Source organism: Vulpes vulpes, chromosome 4 (genome assembly GCF_048418805.1).
Source record: "Vulpes vulpes isolate BD-2025 chromosome 4, VulVul3, whole genome shotgun sequence".
In the NCBI taxonomy this organism is placed as follows: Eukaryota; Metazoa; Chordata; class Mammalia; order Carnivora; family Canidae; genus Vulpes; species Vulpes vulpes.
In genome coordinates, this window is record NC_132783.1 from 125426792 (window position 1) to 125446881 (window position 20090).

Here is a 20090-nt window from a genome sequence, read left to right on the forward strand (position 1 = left end):
TCTCCCTCTGCCTATGTCTCTGTCTCTCTCTCTCTGTGTGTGTGTGTCTCTCATGAATAAATAAAATCTTAAAAAAAAAAAAAAAGTTCTATTTAAAAAATTGCATTGGCTGTTGTTCCCTACCATGGAACTGAACTGCAAATGCCAACCTATTCCTCCTTCCATTCTTTGAACTGTTTTTTGGGGATTAGAGGTATATACTAAGAATTGTAGATCTTAATTCATGAATCAGTCATGAATGAGAAAATATCTCTGACCACAGACCAACTTCTACACTAGTAATCAAAAAGAAAAAAAGAGTCATGAACACATCATTTTAAACTTTACTTTAAAAATGTAAATATCTCCCAATATTTAACAGGTAAAGAAAATAGCATATTGGTTTACTTTATGTGGTTGTTATATTTTATTTTCCAAGTAATACTGATTAAAAATATTTACACACCTACTTATAAGTCCACAGTTTAGCACTCTTATTTGTATGGCTTTAAAAGTTATAGCACAAGATCTTTACATTAAGGATCGGGGAAAAAGATTCATTCAAAACAAAGCCTGATATATTATATACATGTTTTTCTCTGTACTTTATTTTAATACATTAATTTTTAAATGATGCTCATCTTTTTTTTCATCTGGTGGTAAAATACTAGTGCAACTTTTCATCAAAAAAAGTTTACCACAGATATAAATGAATTTTCCCAATTGGAGATGGCCCTTCAGTTGCCATTAAATGAAATTTCTCAACCTAAGTTACCAAGAAAAAGAATTGGTAGTTGCCATTATAAGCAAAAACATAAAAGTACTACAGCATCACCTACATTGCTCCTTACAACACAAATTTTGAAAGAACCAGAGACGCTTTATAGAAGTTTAGTTGGTTTTGAAAAGGCACATGGGTGTGGTTTTTTTGTTTTATTTTGTTTTTCCTTCTAGAAATTTTGCCACCACCACTGTTTCTGTCAGAGATGACATCTGTGACTATCAGTATAGACAAGGTTGTTCAAACTAAAGAAAGCCGGAAGCCAAAATTTAACTGCACAGTAACAATGTACTTTTCTTCATGCAGCCTTGTGTTCCTATATATTCAATTTTCTAACATGCATTAGAATACATAAACTTGTATTCTAATGGTTTTACGTTTGATTTTACAACATGGAAAAAATCTGAGAAAGGACGTGACCTGGGAAAGAGAAGGGAGAACCCTTATCACAATGAAAATAGATACATTCGTACCCAACTATATAATAAGAATATAATCCATTTAAGTTTGCAGAAATAATACTTCTCAAAGCTTCCCATTCACGTATGGGAAAGATCCCTCCTCTGTGGCATTAAGGGAGGGAATCAGTTTGTTTCAATAGAAACAGTTCAGCACAACAGGAAAAGACTTTAACTTTGGTCCACTTGTCTGTTAGCTTAAGGACAGTCACACTGCCCATCATCAGTTCAAAAACTGAACACATAAATTTAAAAATATATTCATTTGTTATTTCATTCTAAAACAGGCATAGGTGTTCTGTTTTCATTCCCTGCCCTTTCGGCTTGGGAATCCACTGTTGATTTGGTCTCTAAACCCTCAGCATCTTCGTGATCGTCCCCGGCAGCTCCGGCGGCATCTCCGTGGGTGGGCTCTCTCTCCTCCTGGTTCATGATTTCAGGGGTTACTTGTTCCAAGTCGGCTTCTAGCAGTTCAGTCTGTACTTCCACTGGCATCTGATTTACCCGTTCGACATGCAGCTCCTCCACATGTACTTCAGTACCCTCTTCAGTCTGAATTCGACCCACTTCTAGGTAACTCACCTGGACCTGCTCTGGAAGCTCACTCAGATGTGAATCATGAACTTGGCTGTCCTGGAGCAGATCCGGATGGACCTGTTCCACAGTCACTTGTGCCGAATCCACCTGAACCTGGAGCAATGGTAACACATGCACCTTCCCAACTTGTTCTATAATTGTCATTGACGTCACAGGTTCAGTTTGCACACGTGTTTCTACTGAAAGAACTTCTTCAGTTATTAGACGCTCTGAAATATTATGAGTATCACTGAGATGCCTCCTTAATTCATTTCCTTGCATAAACCACAAGTCACATAAAGTACAATGGTTGGGCTTATCTCCAGTATGTATTACCAAATGATCTTTGAACTGGTCCCAGCTGTTAAACACACTGTTACAGACCTGAAATAACCAAACATATAGTTTTAACAATACTAATATTCAAACTGAAGAAAATATGAGTGCATTTATTCTCTGTAAGGAAAAATTTGAATTTTTCTGAAAAATGTTATAATGTTGTCTAAGATTTCATAATTCTCTTATTTGCCTTTTAGCTGATGTAGCTAATAACTTAAATACATTTTGAGAAACGTTTTAATACTGCCTTCATTGCTTAAATGCCATATAAATTCAAAGAATTAAAGTACCAATATTAAAATTTCTCCCATAGTACCCTTAACATTTAGAACACTTACATTATGTGGGCTAAATACACATGAATCATGAAAGAGCTGATCACAGCTAGTCAGTGCCCCACTGCCTCACTCTAGAATTCTAATGATCGCCTGATGGTTAAGAATAACCATGGTTTCAGACTACCTATTATTGAGGACGTAATTTTATTGCCATTGGTGTAATCTGGGGTTGGATAGAAAAAACACCCTATTCTAATCTTCCTTCTAAAATCAAGAGGAGAGTGAAGTTCTTTACTCTCATTCTTTCCAAACTGTCAGCTCTATACTTTTTACTCTAGACTCTGCTACCCTTCACTTTCATTTTTTTTATTTTTATTTTTTTTAAAGATTTATTTATTTATGATAGACATAGAGAGAGAGGCAGAGACACAAGAGGAGGGAGAAGCAGGCTCCATGCAGGAGCCTGATGTGGGACTCGATCCCAGGTCTCCAGGATCAGGCCCTGGGCTGCAGGCGGCGCTAAATCGCTGCACCACGGGGGCTGCCCACCCTTCACTTTTAATTTTAAACACAGACTCCTCCTTTGCGAAGGACAGAATACATCCACACATACCTGACATTCATAAAGCTTCTTTCTTCCCTTTTTTGCCCCTACTCCAGTTTGGCACGCAGTCAGGTGACATTTGAGGGTGCTATTTCTAGCAAATCGTTCATGACAATTTGGACATTCAAAAGGTTTTTCACCTATTACAACAGAAAAAAAATTATATTGACAAATGAAGAAAAACAGAAAAAGCAAAGTTTTTTCTTTTTGGTAAATTCTAATAGCACCTTCTTGAAAGAAGATCTGAATTTATAATTAAGATGTTTTCACCACATCCAAAAGGCTCTTCTAGAGGTGGACATAGTAAGTTTTGATTATTGTAATTGTTATTTGTACTCTGAGGAAGAAATAAAATTTGGATCAGAGTTGTTTCATGTTTTCTCATTTCTTAAAAAACTATTTTCCCTTAGGAAAAAAAATCAAGATCAATTTCTCTTTTTGGGAAATGCCTCACCATCCACTCCACCATCATTTTTTTAGCATTTACTATGTGTCAGACCAATGTGCTAGGTGACGAAAGATAAATAAATGGCCCTTCTTGTTAAAAACTCCATATCACAAGCCAGAGTATTTTATGAAGGTGAAATACACAGAAATGAACACCTGCAATGTATTGTAGAAGGCTTGTTTCAGAAAAAAGGGCACTGGAAAATGTACTGCAGCAGCACGAAAGGAGGAGAGTATCCTGCCTAGAATAGAGTAAGAGAAAGAAAGAGGAAGTTTATTCAAGGCAGAGGCATAGAATATAAAACAACATGGTGGGTGAGGAGTAAGGAGGGAAGGTATCAGTAATGACCCCCAGATTCCTGGCTTAGAATACCAACTGGAATAAAGAACACAGAAATCCAAGTATGTTTGGAGTACAGTATGTTGGGAAAGATTATAAATTTAGTTTTGTATCTGTTGATTTGAAGGTACTCAAGGTGGAAAAGTCTGGTAAACAGCTGTAGATTAATCTGAAGCCAAATAGAGGGTGGACTGATATACAGATTAGGAGTTACTTTGAGTGGTAATAAAAACCTCTGATGTGGTTAAAACTCTAGGTATGTTATGTGATAACAAAATCAAGGACGGAACTCAATGAAACAGGTAATGAGGCAGCAAAGACAACAGAATCAGAACAGCCAGAAGCAGAACAAAGAGCACCGAGGGAAATTAAGAAATTTCAGGAAGATGAGGGCAGTAAACAATGTCAGCTGAACAGAGATGTCAGGTAGGACAACAGGGGATTCTACTAACTCTAGTGAGAACAGTGTGAGTGACATGGTGGGGTTAGAAGCTAGACTATGGTGAGATGAGAGACAACTTAATGAAAACAGTACAGAAATTCTTCTCCAAAGTCTTGGATGTAAAGAGGATGGAGGGTTTTGACATGACAAATACATCATCTGCTGGGGTAGGGTGTGGGCAGGGTCTTGAGTACTAGATTGAAGGTACAGAATAATTTCACAAGATATAAATCAGATACTAAAAAGCCTCATTTAAGGTCTGATAGGAATTGTTTCCAACAGTCCTTTGCAAGAGAGTAGGGGTAAATGACCAATAATTCCAGGACTAAAAAAAAAATTTTTTTTAGAGCAAGTGGCTTCAAAAGCCAAGGGAATATGCTTGGAGTGTAAGAAAAAGTGATTCTTTTTTTTTTTTTTTTTAAGATTTTATTTATTCATGAGAGACAGTGGCAGAGGGAGAAGCAGACTCCATGCAAGGAGCCTGATGTGGGATTCGATCCCGGATCCTGGGATCAGGTCCTGAGCTGAAGGCAGACGCTCAACCGCTGAGCCACTCAGGCACCCCAAGAAATAGTGATTCAAGTTGTACACAAGGAGGACAAGATAAGATAGAGAAATCAGAAATGGGGCAATAAGCTAGGTGGAGAGGGATATGAAGGACTGGCAGGCTAACTGAGGAAGAGTCCAATAGTCAGAGTAAGGGAAGGAGGGGGAGGATTCAAGGGATAGCACGATGCCTACAGAGAACAGGTTCTAGTGTTGAGGTCCCAGTTGTGACCCCCATACTAGTTAAGTAACTAGTTGTTTTTACTCTGACCAAAAAAAAAAAAAAAAAAGCTTATTTTTTTGTACAATGTTCATGAGATGAAAAAATTAGAAACCTTATGACCTAGAATTAGTGTTGGTACAGAAACTTGTTTTCGACTCCTCAAATATTAAGAGATAAATAAAAAGGTTAAGTTTTGTGGTTTTAGTAGTGCATAATTTTTCACTATAAATAAAATTTACAAATATAAATTGTTATAGTTTCTTTAAATAGTAATTTCATGACATATGCCAAGATTTAAAATGTACATATTCTATGACTTGGCAATTCTGCTCTTGAACATGTACACAAAGCCATATGCACCAGTATATTATTATTACAGCATAGTCTGTAATAGCACAAGACCAGCAACAACCTATATGTGTATCAATACACGTAAATTATGGCATACCTATACACCCAAACACCATGCAGCCACAGTGGGGAAAAAAAGACATGTAAATTCCTCAATTTTCACATATTTAAAGAGTTCAATAGAAAAGGCATGACACTGTATTGCATGTCTCTATTGTTCCCCCCACCCTCCCAAAACTCTGTGTCCATCTATGGTTACTAGAAAATACAAACGCTAGGAAAGGATAAATAAGAAAATAATGACAGTAGTTGCTTCTGGAGAGATCTACTGAAGTAGGAAAGCATTTCATTTTTCATTGTATGTCATTTCAGCCTTTATGTCATTTGAACTTTTGCTATTTAAAAAAATTAGCTTAAAAATAAAAAATAAAAAAGTTAACAATTAGCTTAGTTAATTGAGACCAATGAAATATAGAAATAGCAACAGATTAATTCTACTTTAGATGTGTGGACAGCACAATCTTCAAAGTGCTTTTACTGTTTTCTCTTATTTGTCATAACCCTGTAATGGAGGTTATCATTACCCTTTTTTACACAGACAAGGAAGAGGTCCAAAGATAAAGTGACTAGTCAAGTTCATCATACTGGCAAATGTCAGAACTGGAGGTGGAATCTAATTCTGATTTCCAGACCCACATTCTTTCTATAATTCCCCACTGCCTCTCTAGGAAATGAGGTAACAATTATTTGAAGACATGGTTAAAGGTCACTTTTAGGTTCTCTCTCATTCTAGGTGTCCCACAGGTGAATCTGTCAATGTCTGGTATCTCCTCCCTCCTCTAAAGTGCTCACCCTTTTATTTTTTTCTAAGTTAATAAAACCAAACCAGAAAGCTAGGATTTACTCCCATATTTCACTGGTCACCAAATCCTGTTGATTTTGCCTACTTAATATGATTCACATCTCTAATTTTTTTTCCATTATCACTACATTTACTCAACTCTTCACTCTTGCTTAGACTGCTCCAACAGCTTCCTAAGATCTTGGAGGTTTTACCTCACTCCAATCTATCTCCTGCCAATCATCACTCTAAAATATACATCTGATCCTAGTTTAAAAAAAACTTTTCTTTTTAAAGATTTTACTTATTTATTTGGGAAAGTGAGCAAGAGGAGCAGAGAGGGAGAAGCGGACTCCCTGCTGAGCAGGAAGTCTAATCCAAGGCTCCATCCCAGGGCTCTGGGATCATGACCTGAGCAGAAGGCTGATGCATAACCGACTGAGCCACTCAGATACCCCTTTAAACTTCTTTAAATGAATGGTCTTTCAAGATAAAATCCAAATTCATTTGCAGCACTTACAAAAATTAACAGTGTGGTCTTGGCTTCATCTTCCATCACTTTCTCTCCCTTGCCCTTGTTCATGATGCCTAGGATGTGCCACGCAGTCAGCCCTTACTAACTCTTCCAGCTCCATCTTGTCATTCCTCTACTTGGACCCAATCCCCCAGGCAGCAGTGCTCCAAACAAGTTGCTCCCTCTCTTTCTTTATGCCTGTGTACACTTCATTTCTTTTGCCTGGAATGCCTATCTCCTGGCTAACCCCTCTTCCTTTGAGAGTCATTATAAGGGGAATGCTCCAAGAAACCATCCCTGTCTTTTCCATCATAAATAAACAGCCCAGGCAGGCATTCACATGAGACTGTGTGCTGACCTCTATCAACCCTTGGCCCATCCCATGTGACTGTGCCTACTTGTCTCCCCCAACATTAACTGTGAACTCCTTGAGGGCAGGGACTCTAACATTTCCTTACCTCTAAGACCTAGCAGGTTGGCATTACCGTTACTATTTTCCAAATGGAAACAAACTAATTCACAGGACAAGACACAGCCAAAATTTTGCAAATCAAGCCACAGATTATAGTGCAGGCTTTAAGAACACTAAAGAAACCAAACCACTAAACTAGTAAAAGTATTGGGACGCCTGGGTGGCACAGAGGTTTAGCGCCTGCCTTCAGCCCAGGGCGTGATCCTGGGGTCCTGGGATTGAGTCCCACATCGGGCTCCCTGCAGAGAACCTGCTTCTCCCTCTGCCTGTGTCTCTGCCTCCCTCTCTCTGTCTCTCATGAATAAATAAAATTAAAAAAAAAATAAAAAATAAACTAGTAAAAGTATGCAAAATATGAAACTGAAGGAGATTTATGTATATTTTATGATAGGAAACAGGAATGGGATTGTTTCCTCATTTACACTGAGTTTCTTAGAAGCAAAAAATGATCCATCCTTTATTAACATAAGCACAATTTTTTTTTAAAGATTTTATTTATTTATTCATGAGAGACACACAGAGAGGCAGAGAGAGAGGCAGAGACACAAGGCAGAGGGAGAAGCAGGCTCCCTGCATGGAGATGTGGGACTCGATTCCGAGTCCTCAGGATCATCAGGCCCTGGGCTGACGGCGGCACTAAACCGCTGAGCCATCCAGGGTGCCCAACATAAGCACAATTTAAAACCGTTTACTTATGCTCCCTTGATTCACCAAGTCACTGGTCACATCTGCAACTATCTTATTACTAATTACTAGTACAGTTAATTGCAGTTAAATGCTAACAAAGTTCAGTTTGCTTTAGGTGTTAAACTGTTCTTCCAATGGACATCTAGTTCTGTAATTTCTAACTACTTAATTAAGTTATATTACATAATTATAAAGACATACAACATAATACACTTTAAGCTCTATTTTCTTCTATTTAATCCAAAATACAAAGTATAGGATATGGAAAGCACATTCTAAAACTTCCAAAATAGTCTGTGTTGCCTGTTTTACAGTGGGTAAGCCACTAGGTAATGTTTTGGGTTAAAGAGACAACTTGCTTCCACTTTTATGCTAATGTAAAAGTGACTATCTGTTGGGATACTGTAAACCTTTATCAAAGCACACTAGTTACACCAAGGAACATTTATTTACTAATTTAATGTGCTATTGGTATAGCATTTTGGAAAACTAATCTACATTAAAATAGATGACCATTTAAGGACCCAAAACTATTACTATAGGCAGTTTCTAAATATACAATAGGTATTATGCCTATGTTTGAAAATCAGAACATATTTCCCTTAAAGATTTCATTAACACCTATTAGTTACCCAAACTTGGACCCCAAAGCTTTTAAAATCCATACAGAGACTTAGTTATGAGATTCTCTTGCTCTTCATGTAACCAGTAAGTATTGATACCAAGCATTTATTCAGTCCCTGAGTACTGATACCAAGCATTTAAAAATGAAGGATATCCCATTTATTTCAATCTATCCATTTCCTCAGTTTCAAGCAGTATGTGGCGAGCAACTCAGGACAGCAAAGAGAAAGACTGAATAGCATGGAATACCCTTGTTGTATTCACTATATTAAACAGTCTAAACAGCCTTAGCCACCACACACAAGAACATGGGAACAAGTGTCTAGAATCTGACACTTAGCACACCATATCCACTGCTCTTCCCACACCCAAGATTCAAGTCATAGGTGGTAGCTCCTGTGTATGGCACAGAAGACTCAGCAAAGAATGCTTGGGAAGTGGAAGGACAGGGAATCTGACAAGGGGAAGAACAGGTATAGGGGATAGATACAGAGGCCCAAAGTGAGCCTCTCTGGGATCCCTCCTGCATGCCTAGGGGCTGCCAGGAGGATGGCAGTGAAAGACTTCACCTTTCTCATCTCCCCGCTGTTCATCAGTCCTGACACTGTGTGCCCCCAGAGAGGTGTGGGAAAAACAACACACACACTGCCTACCTGGCCACCAGGTCAAAACCAGTTACTAAGTGTATGCAAAGGTATAAACATGCCAGAGGTCGGCTGTCAATGTACTTATCTATATAACCTATAAATCAGAAACAGGAAAAAATAGTAAGAGCGAAGTTTCCCTATAATTAGGATTTCATAATTTATAATCCTTGGTAAATAATCACAAACTGTGTTTTGTGTATTTCTTCTAAAAATATAAAAACTGACAAGGTGTAAGAGTAACAACTACCTTCAAAATTAATGATTTTGCTCTTAAAGTGTCAATATTTCAACACGCTAGTATCATCAGAACATTGTGAGCTCAGCCTGCATATTAGAAAATACAAGAGATGGTTTCTGTGGCACTAATTAAAAAAAAAAAAAAAAAAAAAGGTAGACACTTAGACTTGAAGCGAATGTGGAAAAATATACTTTTAACATAAAGCATTTGCCAGTTACCTGTATGTTTCCGAAGATGCTCTTTAAAATGTCCAAAGTGGTCAAACTGTTTCTCACAGTATTGACATATATGAATTTTTTTCCCAGTTCTTTGCTTCTTACTGACTCCACCTTCTTCAAGGTGGTAACAGTTGAGGTGCTGTTTCCATGCGCTCTCCCGAAGATACCTTTTATTGCATATTTCACACTTGAAACTCTCAGTGGAGTGTGATTTCATGTGTTCCTTAAAATGGTAAAACAATTTAAATGAACGGTTACATTTCTCACAATGGAACAAGTCCTTCACATGTGACAGCTGAAGTTCCACAATTTCAATACCTTCTACCTGTTTGCTTGTGGGGTCAGATGCACAACCATCTTCTTCTTTAATCTGCCCTTTTCTATCACCTTGACGGTATTTGCTGGTAATATCTGCCAACAGTGCCAGGGCGGAATCATCAGAGGAACCTGTGCTCTGAATGTACTTTATGGACTGCTTGGCAGAAGCCACTTCCTCCAACGTTTCGATGCCTTCATCTTCCACTTCAATTGTGCCTTCGGCAATCTCCACCTCAATTTCAACAGGTTCTGATTCTGCAGATGGCAATGACTCAGTGATAACATTTGAAGTTTCTGCAATCTTTCTTTTTTTTGCCTCACTTTTTCCTGTGGTATTTTCCTCTAGTGGAGCTGAGTTTTCTTTGTTCCTGAAAACATAATAGATGGACTTAAAACTCTATAAGGTCAGTGAAAATCCTAGCAGGCTTTTGGAAAGAAACTGATAAGCTCATAGTAAAATTTATATGGAAAGGCGAAAAATAAGATTGGAAGTCTTATACTATAACCTGATTTCAAGACTAAACTGAAAAACTACAGTAAATTATCCATATTGGTGAGAGACATGAAGATTAATGAACAGAGTAAAGTCCAAAATTAGACCCACTTATTCAACTGACTTTTGAAAAAAGGTTCCAAGATAATTTAATGAAGGAAAGAATCTCTTAACAGTACTGCTGGAATAACTGGTCTTTATATGGAGAAAATAAACCTCAACTACTACTCTTGAATCATACACAGAAAATTATTTCAAAATGGACCACACAGAGCACCTGGATGGCACAGTGGTTGAGCATCTGCCTTTGGCTCAGGTCATGATCCCGGGATCCTGGGATTGAATCTACAATCAGGCTTCCCACACAGAACCTGCTTCTCCCTCTGCCTATGTCTCTGCCTCTCTCTCTGTGTCTCTCATGAATAAATAAAATCTTTAAAACAAACAAACAAACAAAAAAAAAAATGGACCACAGACTGTCGATAAAAACTAAACTATTAAGCTTTGAGAAAAAAAGAGAGAAAATCTTTATAAAATTGGGTTACGGATAAGATTTCTTAAACAGCACACAAAAAGCAGAAAACTTAATAGCAAAAATTGATAAAATGGATTTCATCAAAATTAAAAATGTTTGCCCTTTGAAATAGTTAACAAAAAGGCAAGCCACAAACAAAACAACAGAACAAAACGGCAAGCCACAGATCAGGACAAAACATGTGCACACGTGTATCTGCCAAAGGTCTGTACAGACAGTATAAAAAGAATTCTCACAATCCAATATACTCAATAGGAGAAGACAACTATTGGGAGACAATTATCCATGAGTCTCATGTTTCTGCACATCTTCTGAACTGACAGCTTTTCTTCTGGACTCTCTTCAAGGCTGTATGCGGTAGAGCCAGCAATCTGGAAAGACAGAGAGTGTGGCTCCCTCTGGAGCAGAGGGCAGCTTTGCTTACTATCCATATAATAATGTCCCCCTCTGGGTAACGGTTGGGCAGGTTTGCTTGTAGCCCATTACCTAAGATGTGGGCGTCTTAAGCTGGAGATTCTTCAGCTGTGATGTAAACCAAATAGATGCACAGCATTCATCTGGGCCATTCTGTCACCCCTTTGGGGGAGAAGGAAAAACTGGAACAAATACAAACTCACGCTGTTTACTATGCAAAAAGTAAAACCTTTCTGACTTAACAGTCTCATGTCTTCTATCAGAATCCATGAAACTGCAGGATAACTTGTTGGCTTGCAAACAGCGTAAAATCTCATGTTACAGTTCTTACCAGGTTTTGGCAACAAGGGCAGGATGCCAAAAAGATAAGGTTTTCTGAAAGACAAAAGATGAGGCCTCATACAGCAAACAATGGGATGTAAGGAAGTCCACTAGAGCTAGCAGCAGATATTTTGACCAAATTTGTACAGTTAACTGGGCAATGCGTGGTCTTCCATTTAATTGCCTACTATACGAATTAAATTGTGTCCCTCAAAGATATGTTGAAGTTCTGACCCCTGATACCTGTGAATGTAACCTTATTTGGAAATCAGTCTTTGCAGATGTAATCAAGTTAAGATGAGGTCAGCAGAGTGGGCCCTACTCTAACACAACCTGTCCTTATAAAGAGGTTCATTTGGGCAGACACACACACACACACACACACACACACACAGGAGAGAAAAAACACAGTAACGTGAATGAAGATGAAGGTAAAAATTGGCGTCACACTGCCACAAGCCAAGGAACACTAGGGGCTGGCAGAAGCTAGAAGAGACAAAGCAGGCCCCTCCCCTGGAGGCTTTTGAGGGAGCATGGCCCAGACAACACTGTGGTTTAGTATTTCTAGCCTCCAGAACCCTGAGACAACAAATTTCTGTTGGACCCAGTCTGTGGTATTTTGTTGAGGCAGCCTCAGAAAACTGAAACACCTACCAGTGAGGAAAAACTGGGAAGTTGCAGGATGAGTACTGGGCAGTAAGTTCAAGGACAGCTGCTGGAATGGTTCTCTAGTGTTGCAAGCTCTCCCAGGGCTGCGGGAGGACCTCCCTGTCAACCTGGTGGTCAGCCTTAAGTCTACCCCTTCAAAACAACTAAGGTTCATGGGTGGGGGCAGGGGTGGAGACAGAAGGTTCTGGCCCATGACAGACAAGTTACCTAAACCAAGGGTGACACGGACAGGAGAGAAATCTTCAACTGTTACTAACAGAAATGAGTCATTAGAACTTTGGCTAGTCCACGTGAAAGATGAGGGGGCAACATGATACTTGTCAAGAATAGCAACTGGGGACACCTGGGTGGCTCAGTGGTTGAGCATGATCCTGGGGTCCTGCGGTTGAGTCCCGCATCCCCCGCAGGGAGCCTGCTTCTTCATCTATTTCTTGGTGTCTCTCATGAATAAATAAAAAATAATAAATTAAATAAATAAATAAATAAATAAATAGGCAACACCAGGCCATCACAGGGCTCAGCCTCTCCCGCAGTGAGTGTGTCATGTCCACCTTAGATGCATTTGGAGAGAACTGTAAAACGTCTCAGGGTTTTTGTTTTGTTTTTTGTTTTTCTGCAATGTGTCCTGGCTGCCATAAGGGTGCTATGATGCTCCTGGGGAGATTTCTGAGACAAACTCCTGTGATGAGGCACTGACTAGTAAGTCTTCCTGCCAATTGAGTTTACACTGTTGATGAAGACAAGTCACTGCGGAATGAGAAAAGAATCCGAAACAATATAAATTGTTATGGTCAGGCCTCTTGAAAATCCACCTAACTTCGATGTTAAACCAGGTGAAAACATAAGAGTTGTTATTGTGAAAACAGAGCAGCAAATGTCCAAGATTAAGGTATACTCTTTTTAAAAAGTCACCAGAGTATGCAAGTCATCTGAGTCAGCCAAAAGACATATAAATCTTATGGCCCCAGGGTCCCTAGCTGGCTCAGTGGGTTAAGCATCTGACTCTTGATTTCCACTTAGGTCTCAGGATACTGAGACTAAGCCCGTGTTGGGATCTGCGCTCAGTGGGGAGTCTGCTTGAGATTCTCTTCCTCTCTCCTTGCTTGCTTGTGAGCCTTCTCTAATAATAAATCTTTTTTTTTCTAATAATAAATCTTTAAAAAAAAAATCTTATGGCCCCAAATGAAAATCAATATGTACAAGGCAGTTGAATCAAGGGGTCTTTAAAACCAATATAGATACTGTCAGTAATGATGACCTTGCTGGCTGATAGGGGGCTTTTATGGGCTGAAAATACTTGAGATTTGTTTAGTCAAGCCACATGCAACTCTCATCTGCTTGAAACCAAAAGTAAATATGCCTTGCTCACTGGCATGGAGTCACTCTCTCCCTCCAGTCTCTCTTCCTCTTCTACCTTCCCACTGCCCCCATATCTTTAGAGGAAGATAATTAGGGGTGAAGCCAAGGTCTCCCTGTTCCCAAGGGTACAGTGAAGACACCATGTACCCATCCAAGGATGCTGAGGAAACTCAGAAACAGGAGAGACCCAAACTTTCATGGCTCTGTTAGATTCAGGTGTCCAATTCATCATCCTACCAAGGGGAGAGGAGGCATTTACATCCTACTGATGGGATTCGGGCAAGGTTCACAGCAGGAAAGGGAGGCTGTCTTAACCCTGTGCATGGCGCGGAGTCTACATATTGTTCTTGCTTTGACATCTGAATGTACAGCAGGAATTAGTATGGCATTTACACTGCCCTATTCTGTAAGGACAAGGGATGGATTGTCCCAAATGGAAAGAGCCATAGGTAGAGAAGAACTACTGGAAGAAACCCCTTGACAGATGCCACCAGCAGCTGATCAGGGTTTAGCACAGGTGTCTTGTGATGACTAAAGTTTACACTATATTGATGTTCTGTTGACCAGCATGCTAGAAGTCTGTCTAAAAGGCCCTGACTGCAATGTTAGGACATCCCCACCAGTAGGTGTTGATAATAAACCCTCAACAAACTTCAGAGGCCTGCTCATCAAGTTAAGGTTCTTGGGACTAAGCAGGTGGATTCACACACGCAATCCCTTCAGCAGCAGTAAAAGAAAAACTGTTTCTTTACCTTTTTCCTCTCCCTACCAAAAATGAGGATCAGCAGGCTATTGAACTTTTTTGGGTACTGGATATAGCATGTACCTCACTTAGCCATTCTACTTTTTTATATCAGCTAATCTGTACATCAGCTTTTTTTTGTTTTTGTTTTTTTAATTCATGAGAGACTCAAAGAGAAAGGCAGAGACACAGGCAGAGGGAGAAGCAGGCTCTCTCCAGCTAGCCTGATGTGGGACTTGACCCCAGGACCCCGGGATCACGACCTGAGCTGAAGGCAGATGCTCAACCACCGAGCCAATCAAGTGACCCACATCAGTATATTTTAAGTGGGGCTCCAACCAAAAGGTTACACTGGAAGTTGCTCATCAAGCTGTGGCACATACTCAATTTTGGGGGCCCTACAACTCTTAATGGCCCTTTTGAACTAGAAGTCTTTGAGACTGATGCTGTTGCACATTAGAACTTCTGCAAAGGTAGTCAGGCTCCACCAACAAGGTATACCTTGGGTTTTGTAACTTGTCAATTCCCTGACACATCTATAAGGCACACTCCTTTGAAAAGAAAGGATTAATTCACTGTTGGGCTCTTGTTGAAACTGATACCTGATCCATTGAGGCTTTGAGGCTCTTTAGCTTGATACCGCCATTTGGCAGGATGTCAACTTCATGACCAGCAAGGTAAAACCTGACCACCAAGTCTCACTTATCAAAAAGAAATAAGACACTCAAGGGGTGCCTGGGTGGCTCATTCAGTTGAGTGTCTGACTCCTGGGTTTCAGCTCAGGTCATGATCTCAGGGTCGTGGGACCGAGCCCCATGTCGGGCTCTATGCTCAGGGGAAAGTCTACTTGAGATTCTCTCTCCCTCTCCCTCTGCCCCTTCCCCACTCACTCTCTCTCAAATAGATAAACCTTAAAAAAAGAAAAGAATAAGACACTCAAGAAAGAGCTGATGACCTCTTGGCTTTACATGAAAAAAATGGTAGCTCCCCCACTCTGTTGCTCAAAGAAAGCCACTAGATCAATGGGGTCTTTGACTCACTGATGGTCTGGCTAAAACTCAAGACTGATGGTGTTTCCTGGGTTGCTGAAAATGCTCAGCTTTAGCACCACTACAAAAAAACAAAAGTAGATGTGGTGGTCACTGTGCTCGGAGGGCAGAACTCAAAAGCTTTCTTCACAACTCTGAACAACATTCTCCACAATGAACCATGTTATAATTTATTGACTCTGGGCTGCTGCCAATGACCTAGCTGTTTGGAAGAGCTAGAAATCTTGACATATTAAAGACATCTATTCTCAGAACCACAACTGTGGAAATACAGCAGTTGCTGATCAAACTATCTGGACCACTGATTCAGATGCCCATGGTAAGGGCCTGTTCTCTAACAATACTAACCAGAATGAAGCTGCTGATCGAGCCTGCACTGCATTGCCTAGACTTCCATCACTGACCCCCGGGATCCATTATTATTCTCAACATGGTGACATATCCAACATCACAGACTGAGCATAAAATAAAGGACCCTATGCTTCTGAAGCAAAAGTTACCACTGGATCCCAGTGACACCCACCAAAAACTGGCCTATTTGTCTCACGACAGAGGCTACATCGTGCAAAGCACTGTCTCTGACAAGTGACTACACTGGACATTTTGCCCCGTCCCAGGGCTATCAGTACTGCCTCACCACTGCTAACACTTTAAGATTATACTGCTGCTGTTCCAGACTGATCTGCTAGTTCTGGTCACACCACTGTGCCCTCGAGACTAATTTATGTCATCTATTAGCTTTCTGGATCATCTGCAGTCTGATAATTCTGTGCCTAAAGCTACTCAATAATTGGCTGACAGTCAAGGTACTGATGAACCCTTCAAGCTCCCTACCACCCACAGATTAAGATAATATAGAGCACTGCAGAAGCTTCCTTGAACACTGACTCACGAAAATTTCTGACTCTACTTTCCTTATCTCCTTTTTGTCCAAAAAATCTGAGGAAGGCAGTTCAGTCATTCAATTCAGCTATCCCCAGAAAGAGATCATCTCTTCTCAGTCGCTTCCTGGATAATGATCAAGACAAAATGGGTGGGAAATTATAGAAACCTAATTGAAAATTTTGAATTCTGCCCTAACCATTCTCAGGCACAATTCTTTTCTTTCCCCTGCAATGGCAACCCTGGCACAGTCTGGTTGATGTCTCTTCCAAGTGACAGCCCAGTCAAAAGTGGGCTTAGCAGATTCAAACTTAATTCTAGTTCAGTCATCTGGATTCTCTTGTTGAATTGACATCACCTTAGATTCTAAAAATAATGATCATTTGGCTGAATATACCGCTTGCCAGGTACACTTAAGAGTGGCTGGCCCTTGTGGCTGCCTGAATGGCTCAGTTGGTTGAGTGTCCAACTCTTGGTTTTGGCTCAGTTCATGGTCTCAGGATCCTAAGATCCAGCACAGAGTCTGCTTGTCCCTCCCTCTCCCCCTCTGTACCTTCCCCAGCTCATGCTCACTCTCTCTCAAATCAATCTTAAAAACAAGCAAAAACAACAACAACAACAAAAAGAGTGGCCCTTGTGAGTCAGAGTGGGAGATACAATGGGTCTCTAGGTTTTATAAAAATGCCTATGTGTCCCTGACCATTCTAGATGAAAGGTCTGGGTAAGAGAAGGGGATGATTGGAAAAGAGGTAAAGTGATAGCTACTAGAATGGGACACAATAATTCTATGCAGCAGAAGGAAGAACAACCCTGATACCCGAGAAGAGAAAAATCTTAGGTTCTAGGAGGTATGGGGGAGGAAGGGATTAATGGTCTTTGTCCTTTAGAACCGCCCCTATAGCCTTCCTCAGTAGGAAAATGCTCTGATGTAGCTCTCAACTGTCACAAGCAACTTTAAATTGACCGCTGGATCTGTCCTCCCCCTGCCCAATGACTCAGACCATGATCTGATGATCTTTTCCTTAACTATACTGAGAAGTCTTCTGGAAACAGCAGATGACCAAGCTCTTGCATATTCCATATTTGCCCCACTACCATTCCCAAAGTTCATGAGGTGAATAGATAATTACCACTCAACTGGCATTCAGGTGCACATGACAAACAGAATGGACTAAATTGACTGCTCTCAGGAATCTCTCCAAAAAACAAGGATTAAGTTCAATCAGGGAAAGGCGGAAGCTACTTTTTAAGGCTCATGCCTCTGACTGATGAAGGTCCTACTCTGGGACACAATCATAAACAACACTTTCTTTCCATCCTACTTTTATGCCCCTATGACTATACTTATGTGAGAACCAGGTACTAACTTCCTTCCCTTCCAAAAGTATGACAACTTGCACTTCAGTAGATCAGTTCAGTTCTCAAATGACTGGAGTGATCTCTCCAAAACAAGGCAATTTTTGGGTACCTGGGGAGTTTCCTGAAGGAATAACTGACTTGTTATTTATGTGTGCTATATCGGAAGTTTTCCCTATAATGGGAACCATCCAAATTAAAAAGGTGACACAAAACCTGTGCCTGACTTAAGCCTATGTGATCACTGATACCACTTGGGGCCCTGGAAGGCATTATCACTAGTCAGGGTTATTATGGACAGACTTGCCCTAGACTTCCTCCCAGTGGACCAACAGAGAGACTGTGCAAGTGCTAAAAGATCTTGCTATACTTGGATTAATGCTTAGGGCTAATTGGAAAAGTCAACATAGAAACTAAAGATAAAAGCTACCTGGCTTTTATCTTTAGTCACGTCTGGGTGACTTAGTGGTTGAGCATCTGCCTTCAGCTCAGGGGGTGATCTCAGAGTCCTGGGATCAAGTCCCACCTTGGGCTCCCTGCATGGAGCCTGCTTCTCCCTCTGCCTCTCGTGAATAAATAAGTAAAAAAAAAAAAAAAAAAAGCTACCTGGCTTTCTAGGGACTTATTCAGTTGGTTGAGTCCAGGACCTTAGAGGAGTAGATGGATGGTTAGGCCCAGCACTGCAGGGTAGCCACATCCTGCTGCTTCAAGTTCTGCTGACAGCTACCTTATTAAATCCAGTGTGAAAAAAACAGAATAGATTAGGACCTATCCCTACTGATCAGATTAATCAGAGTGGCTACAGAGTAGTACACTCATGGAAAAATTCACCTGAAGCTAAAATAATATAGAAACAAGGATACTGTTGGAAGATAACTCTCCACGGATACCTCATGTTTCTGCAGGTCTTGTAAACAAAGACACTGACAGCCTTTTGCTCTGGATCTTTTCACGGTTGTTTGTATAGCAAATAGCCTTAGAAGAGAATGCTTGTCTTCTTGAGGGGAGGACAGGTTCATTTACTGGTCCTTATAATAAAGATAATGGCACCTCTGGGCAGGTGTGCTTACAGCTCATTATCAAAAAGTTGCGTTTCCTGAAGTCAGGTGTTCTTCAAATGTGATGCCAACTACTTTGAGTATAGTACACATCTAGGCAACTGTGCAACCCTTATGGGACCTGGGTGGGGGCTAAGAGGGGCAAGAATAATTGATATGTAACAAGGATTTCATGCTGCTCCTTTATGCTATGAGAGAAATGAAGTCCTTTTCTCTCTGACTCAGGAGTTTCATGTCTTCTGCCAGCATCCAAAAACTGGCAGGCCAACTTATAGCTTGCAAATAGGATAAAATTTCAGACCCTTCACAGTTCTTGACAATAACCCAATTTAAAAATGAGCAAAAGATCTGAACAGACACCTTGCCAAAGAAGATAAACACACAGCAAAAAAGCACATGAAATACGGCTCATCATTAGTTGAATGGGAAATGCAAATTAAAACCATTACAAACCTACCAACCCAGCTAAAATGAAAAAAGGCTGATCATACCAAGGATTAGTAAGGCTGTGGTAGAGCAATGAGAACTTCCATATACTGCAAGTTGGAATGTAAAATAGCACAATTTGGAAAACAGTTTAGCAGTTTCTTAAAAAAAATTAAATGCACCTATTATTCAACCCAGCTACTCCACTCCTAGGTATTTACTGAGAAATGAAAGCACAGCCACTTTATTTGTAATAGGTAAAAACAACCTAAATGGCCATCATCAACAGGTGGTACAGCCATACAATGGACTACTACTTGGTAATAAAAGTGAACAAAATAGTAATACAACAACACCGACAAACCTCTAAAACATAACGCTAAGCAAAAAAAGTCAAACACAAAAACTACACTTAGGAATCCATTTATATGACATTCTAAATAAAATACAACTACAGTAATAAAGACCAAATCAGTGGATAACTGAGGCTGGGGATCAGGGTTGACAAGAGTCATGAGAAAACTTAGAATGATGGAAATGTTCCCGTGTCTTGATTATGGTAGTGATTATACCACTATATATAACTGTCAAAATTCAAACTCCGTATTAATTGGATGAATTGTTTTACATATAAATTATACCTCAACAGGCTGAAGAGGAAAAATTGTAAGGCAACTGCTGCTTCCTAATAAACATCAGGAACTTTCTCCTTTACAGCTTCAAATAATGCAATTCCAGCAAAGCAAAATAAGGTCCTCATGATTTCTTCAGTGTCACTCAAAAAGTTGACCCTATATTCCAAAGATAGTTGCATACTGCAAATGTGAGAGGAGCACCTAACTCACCTCTCTGCAAAACATTAT

General features: G+C 40.0%; 1 protein-coding gene across 15 annotated transcripts in view; it reads right to left on the bottom strand.

Annotated features, from left to right (window-relative positions):
* Positions 1-309: 309 nt before the first annotated feature.
* The window catches only part of ZNF131 (zinc finger protein 131), a 30982-nt gene continuing 11201 nt past the window's right edge, over positions 310-20090 (bottom strand). For 8 of the 15 annotated variants that reach the window (XM_072756974.1, XM_072756981.1, XM_072756975.1 and 5 more), the window contains 3 exons: positions 9606-10291; positions 3025-3155; positions 310-2178 (listed from right to left, as the gene is read on the bottom strand). In XM_072756974.1, the coding sequence (XP_072613075.1) occupies positions 1492-2178; positions 3025-3155; positions 9606-10291 (1504 nt within the window). In that variant the 3' untranslated portion in view covers positions 310-1491. Of the gene's footprint in view, positions 2179-3024; positions 3156-9605; positions 10292-11187; positions 11323-11437; positions 11548-20090 lie in introns of those variants that run through there. The other 7 variants (XM_072756977.1, XM_072756980.1, XM_072756976.1 and 4 more) reach the window with 3 other exon arrangements.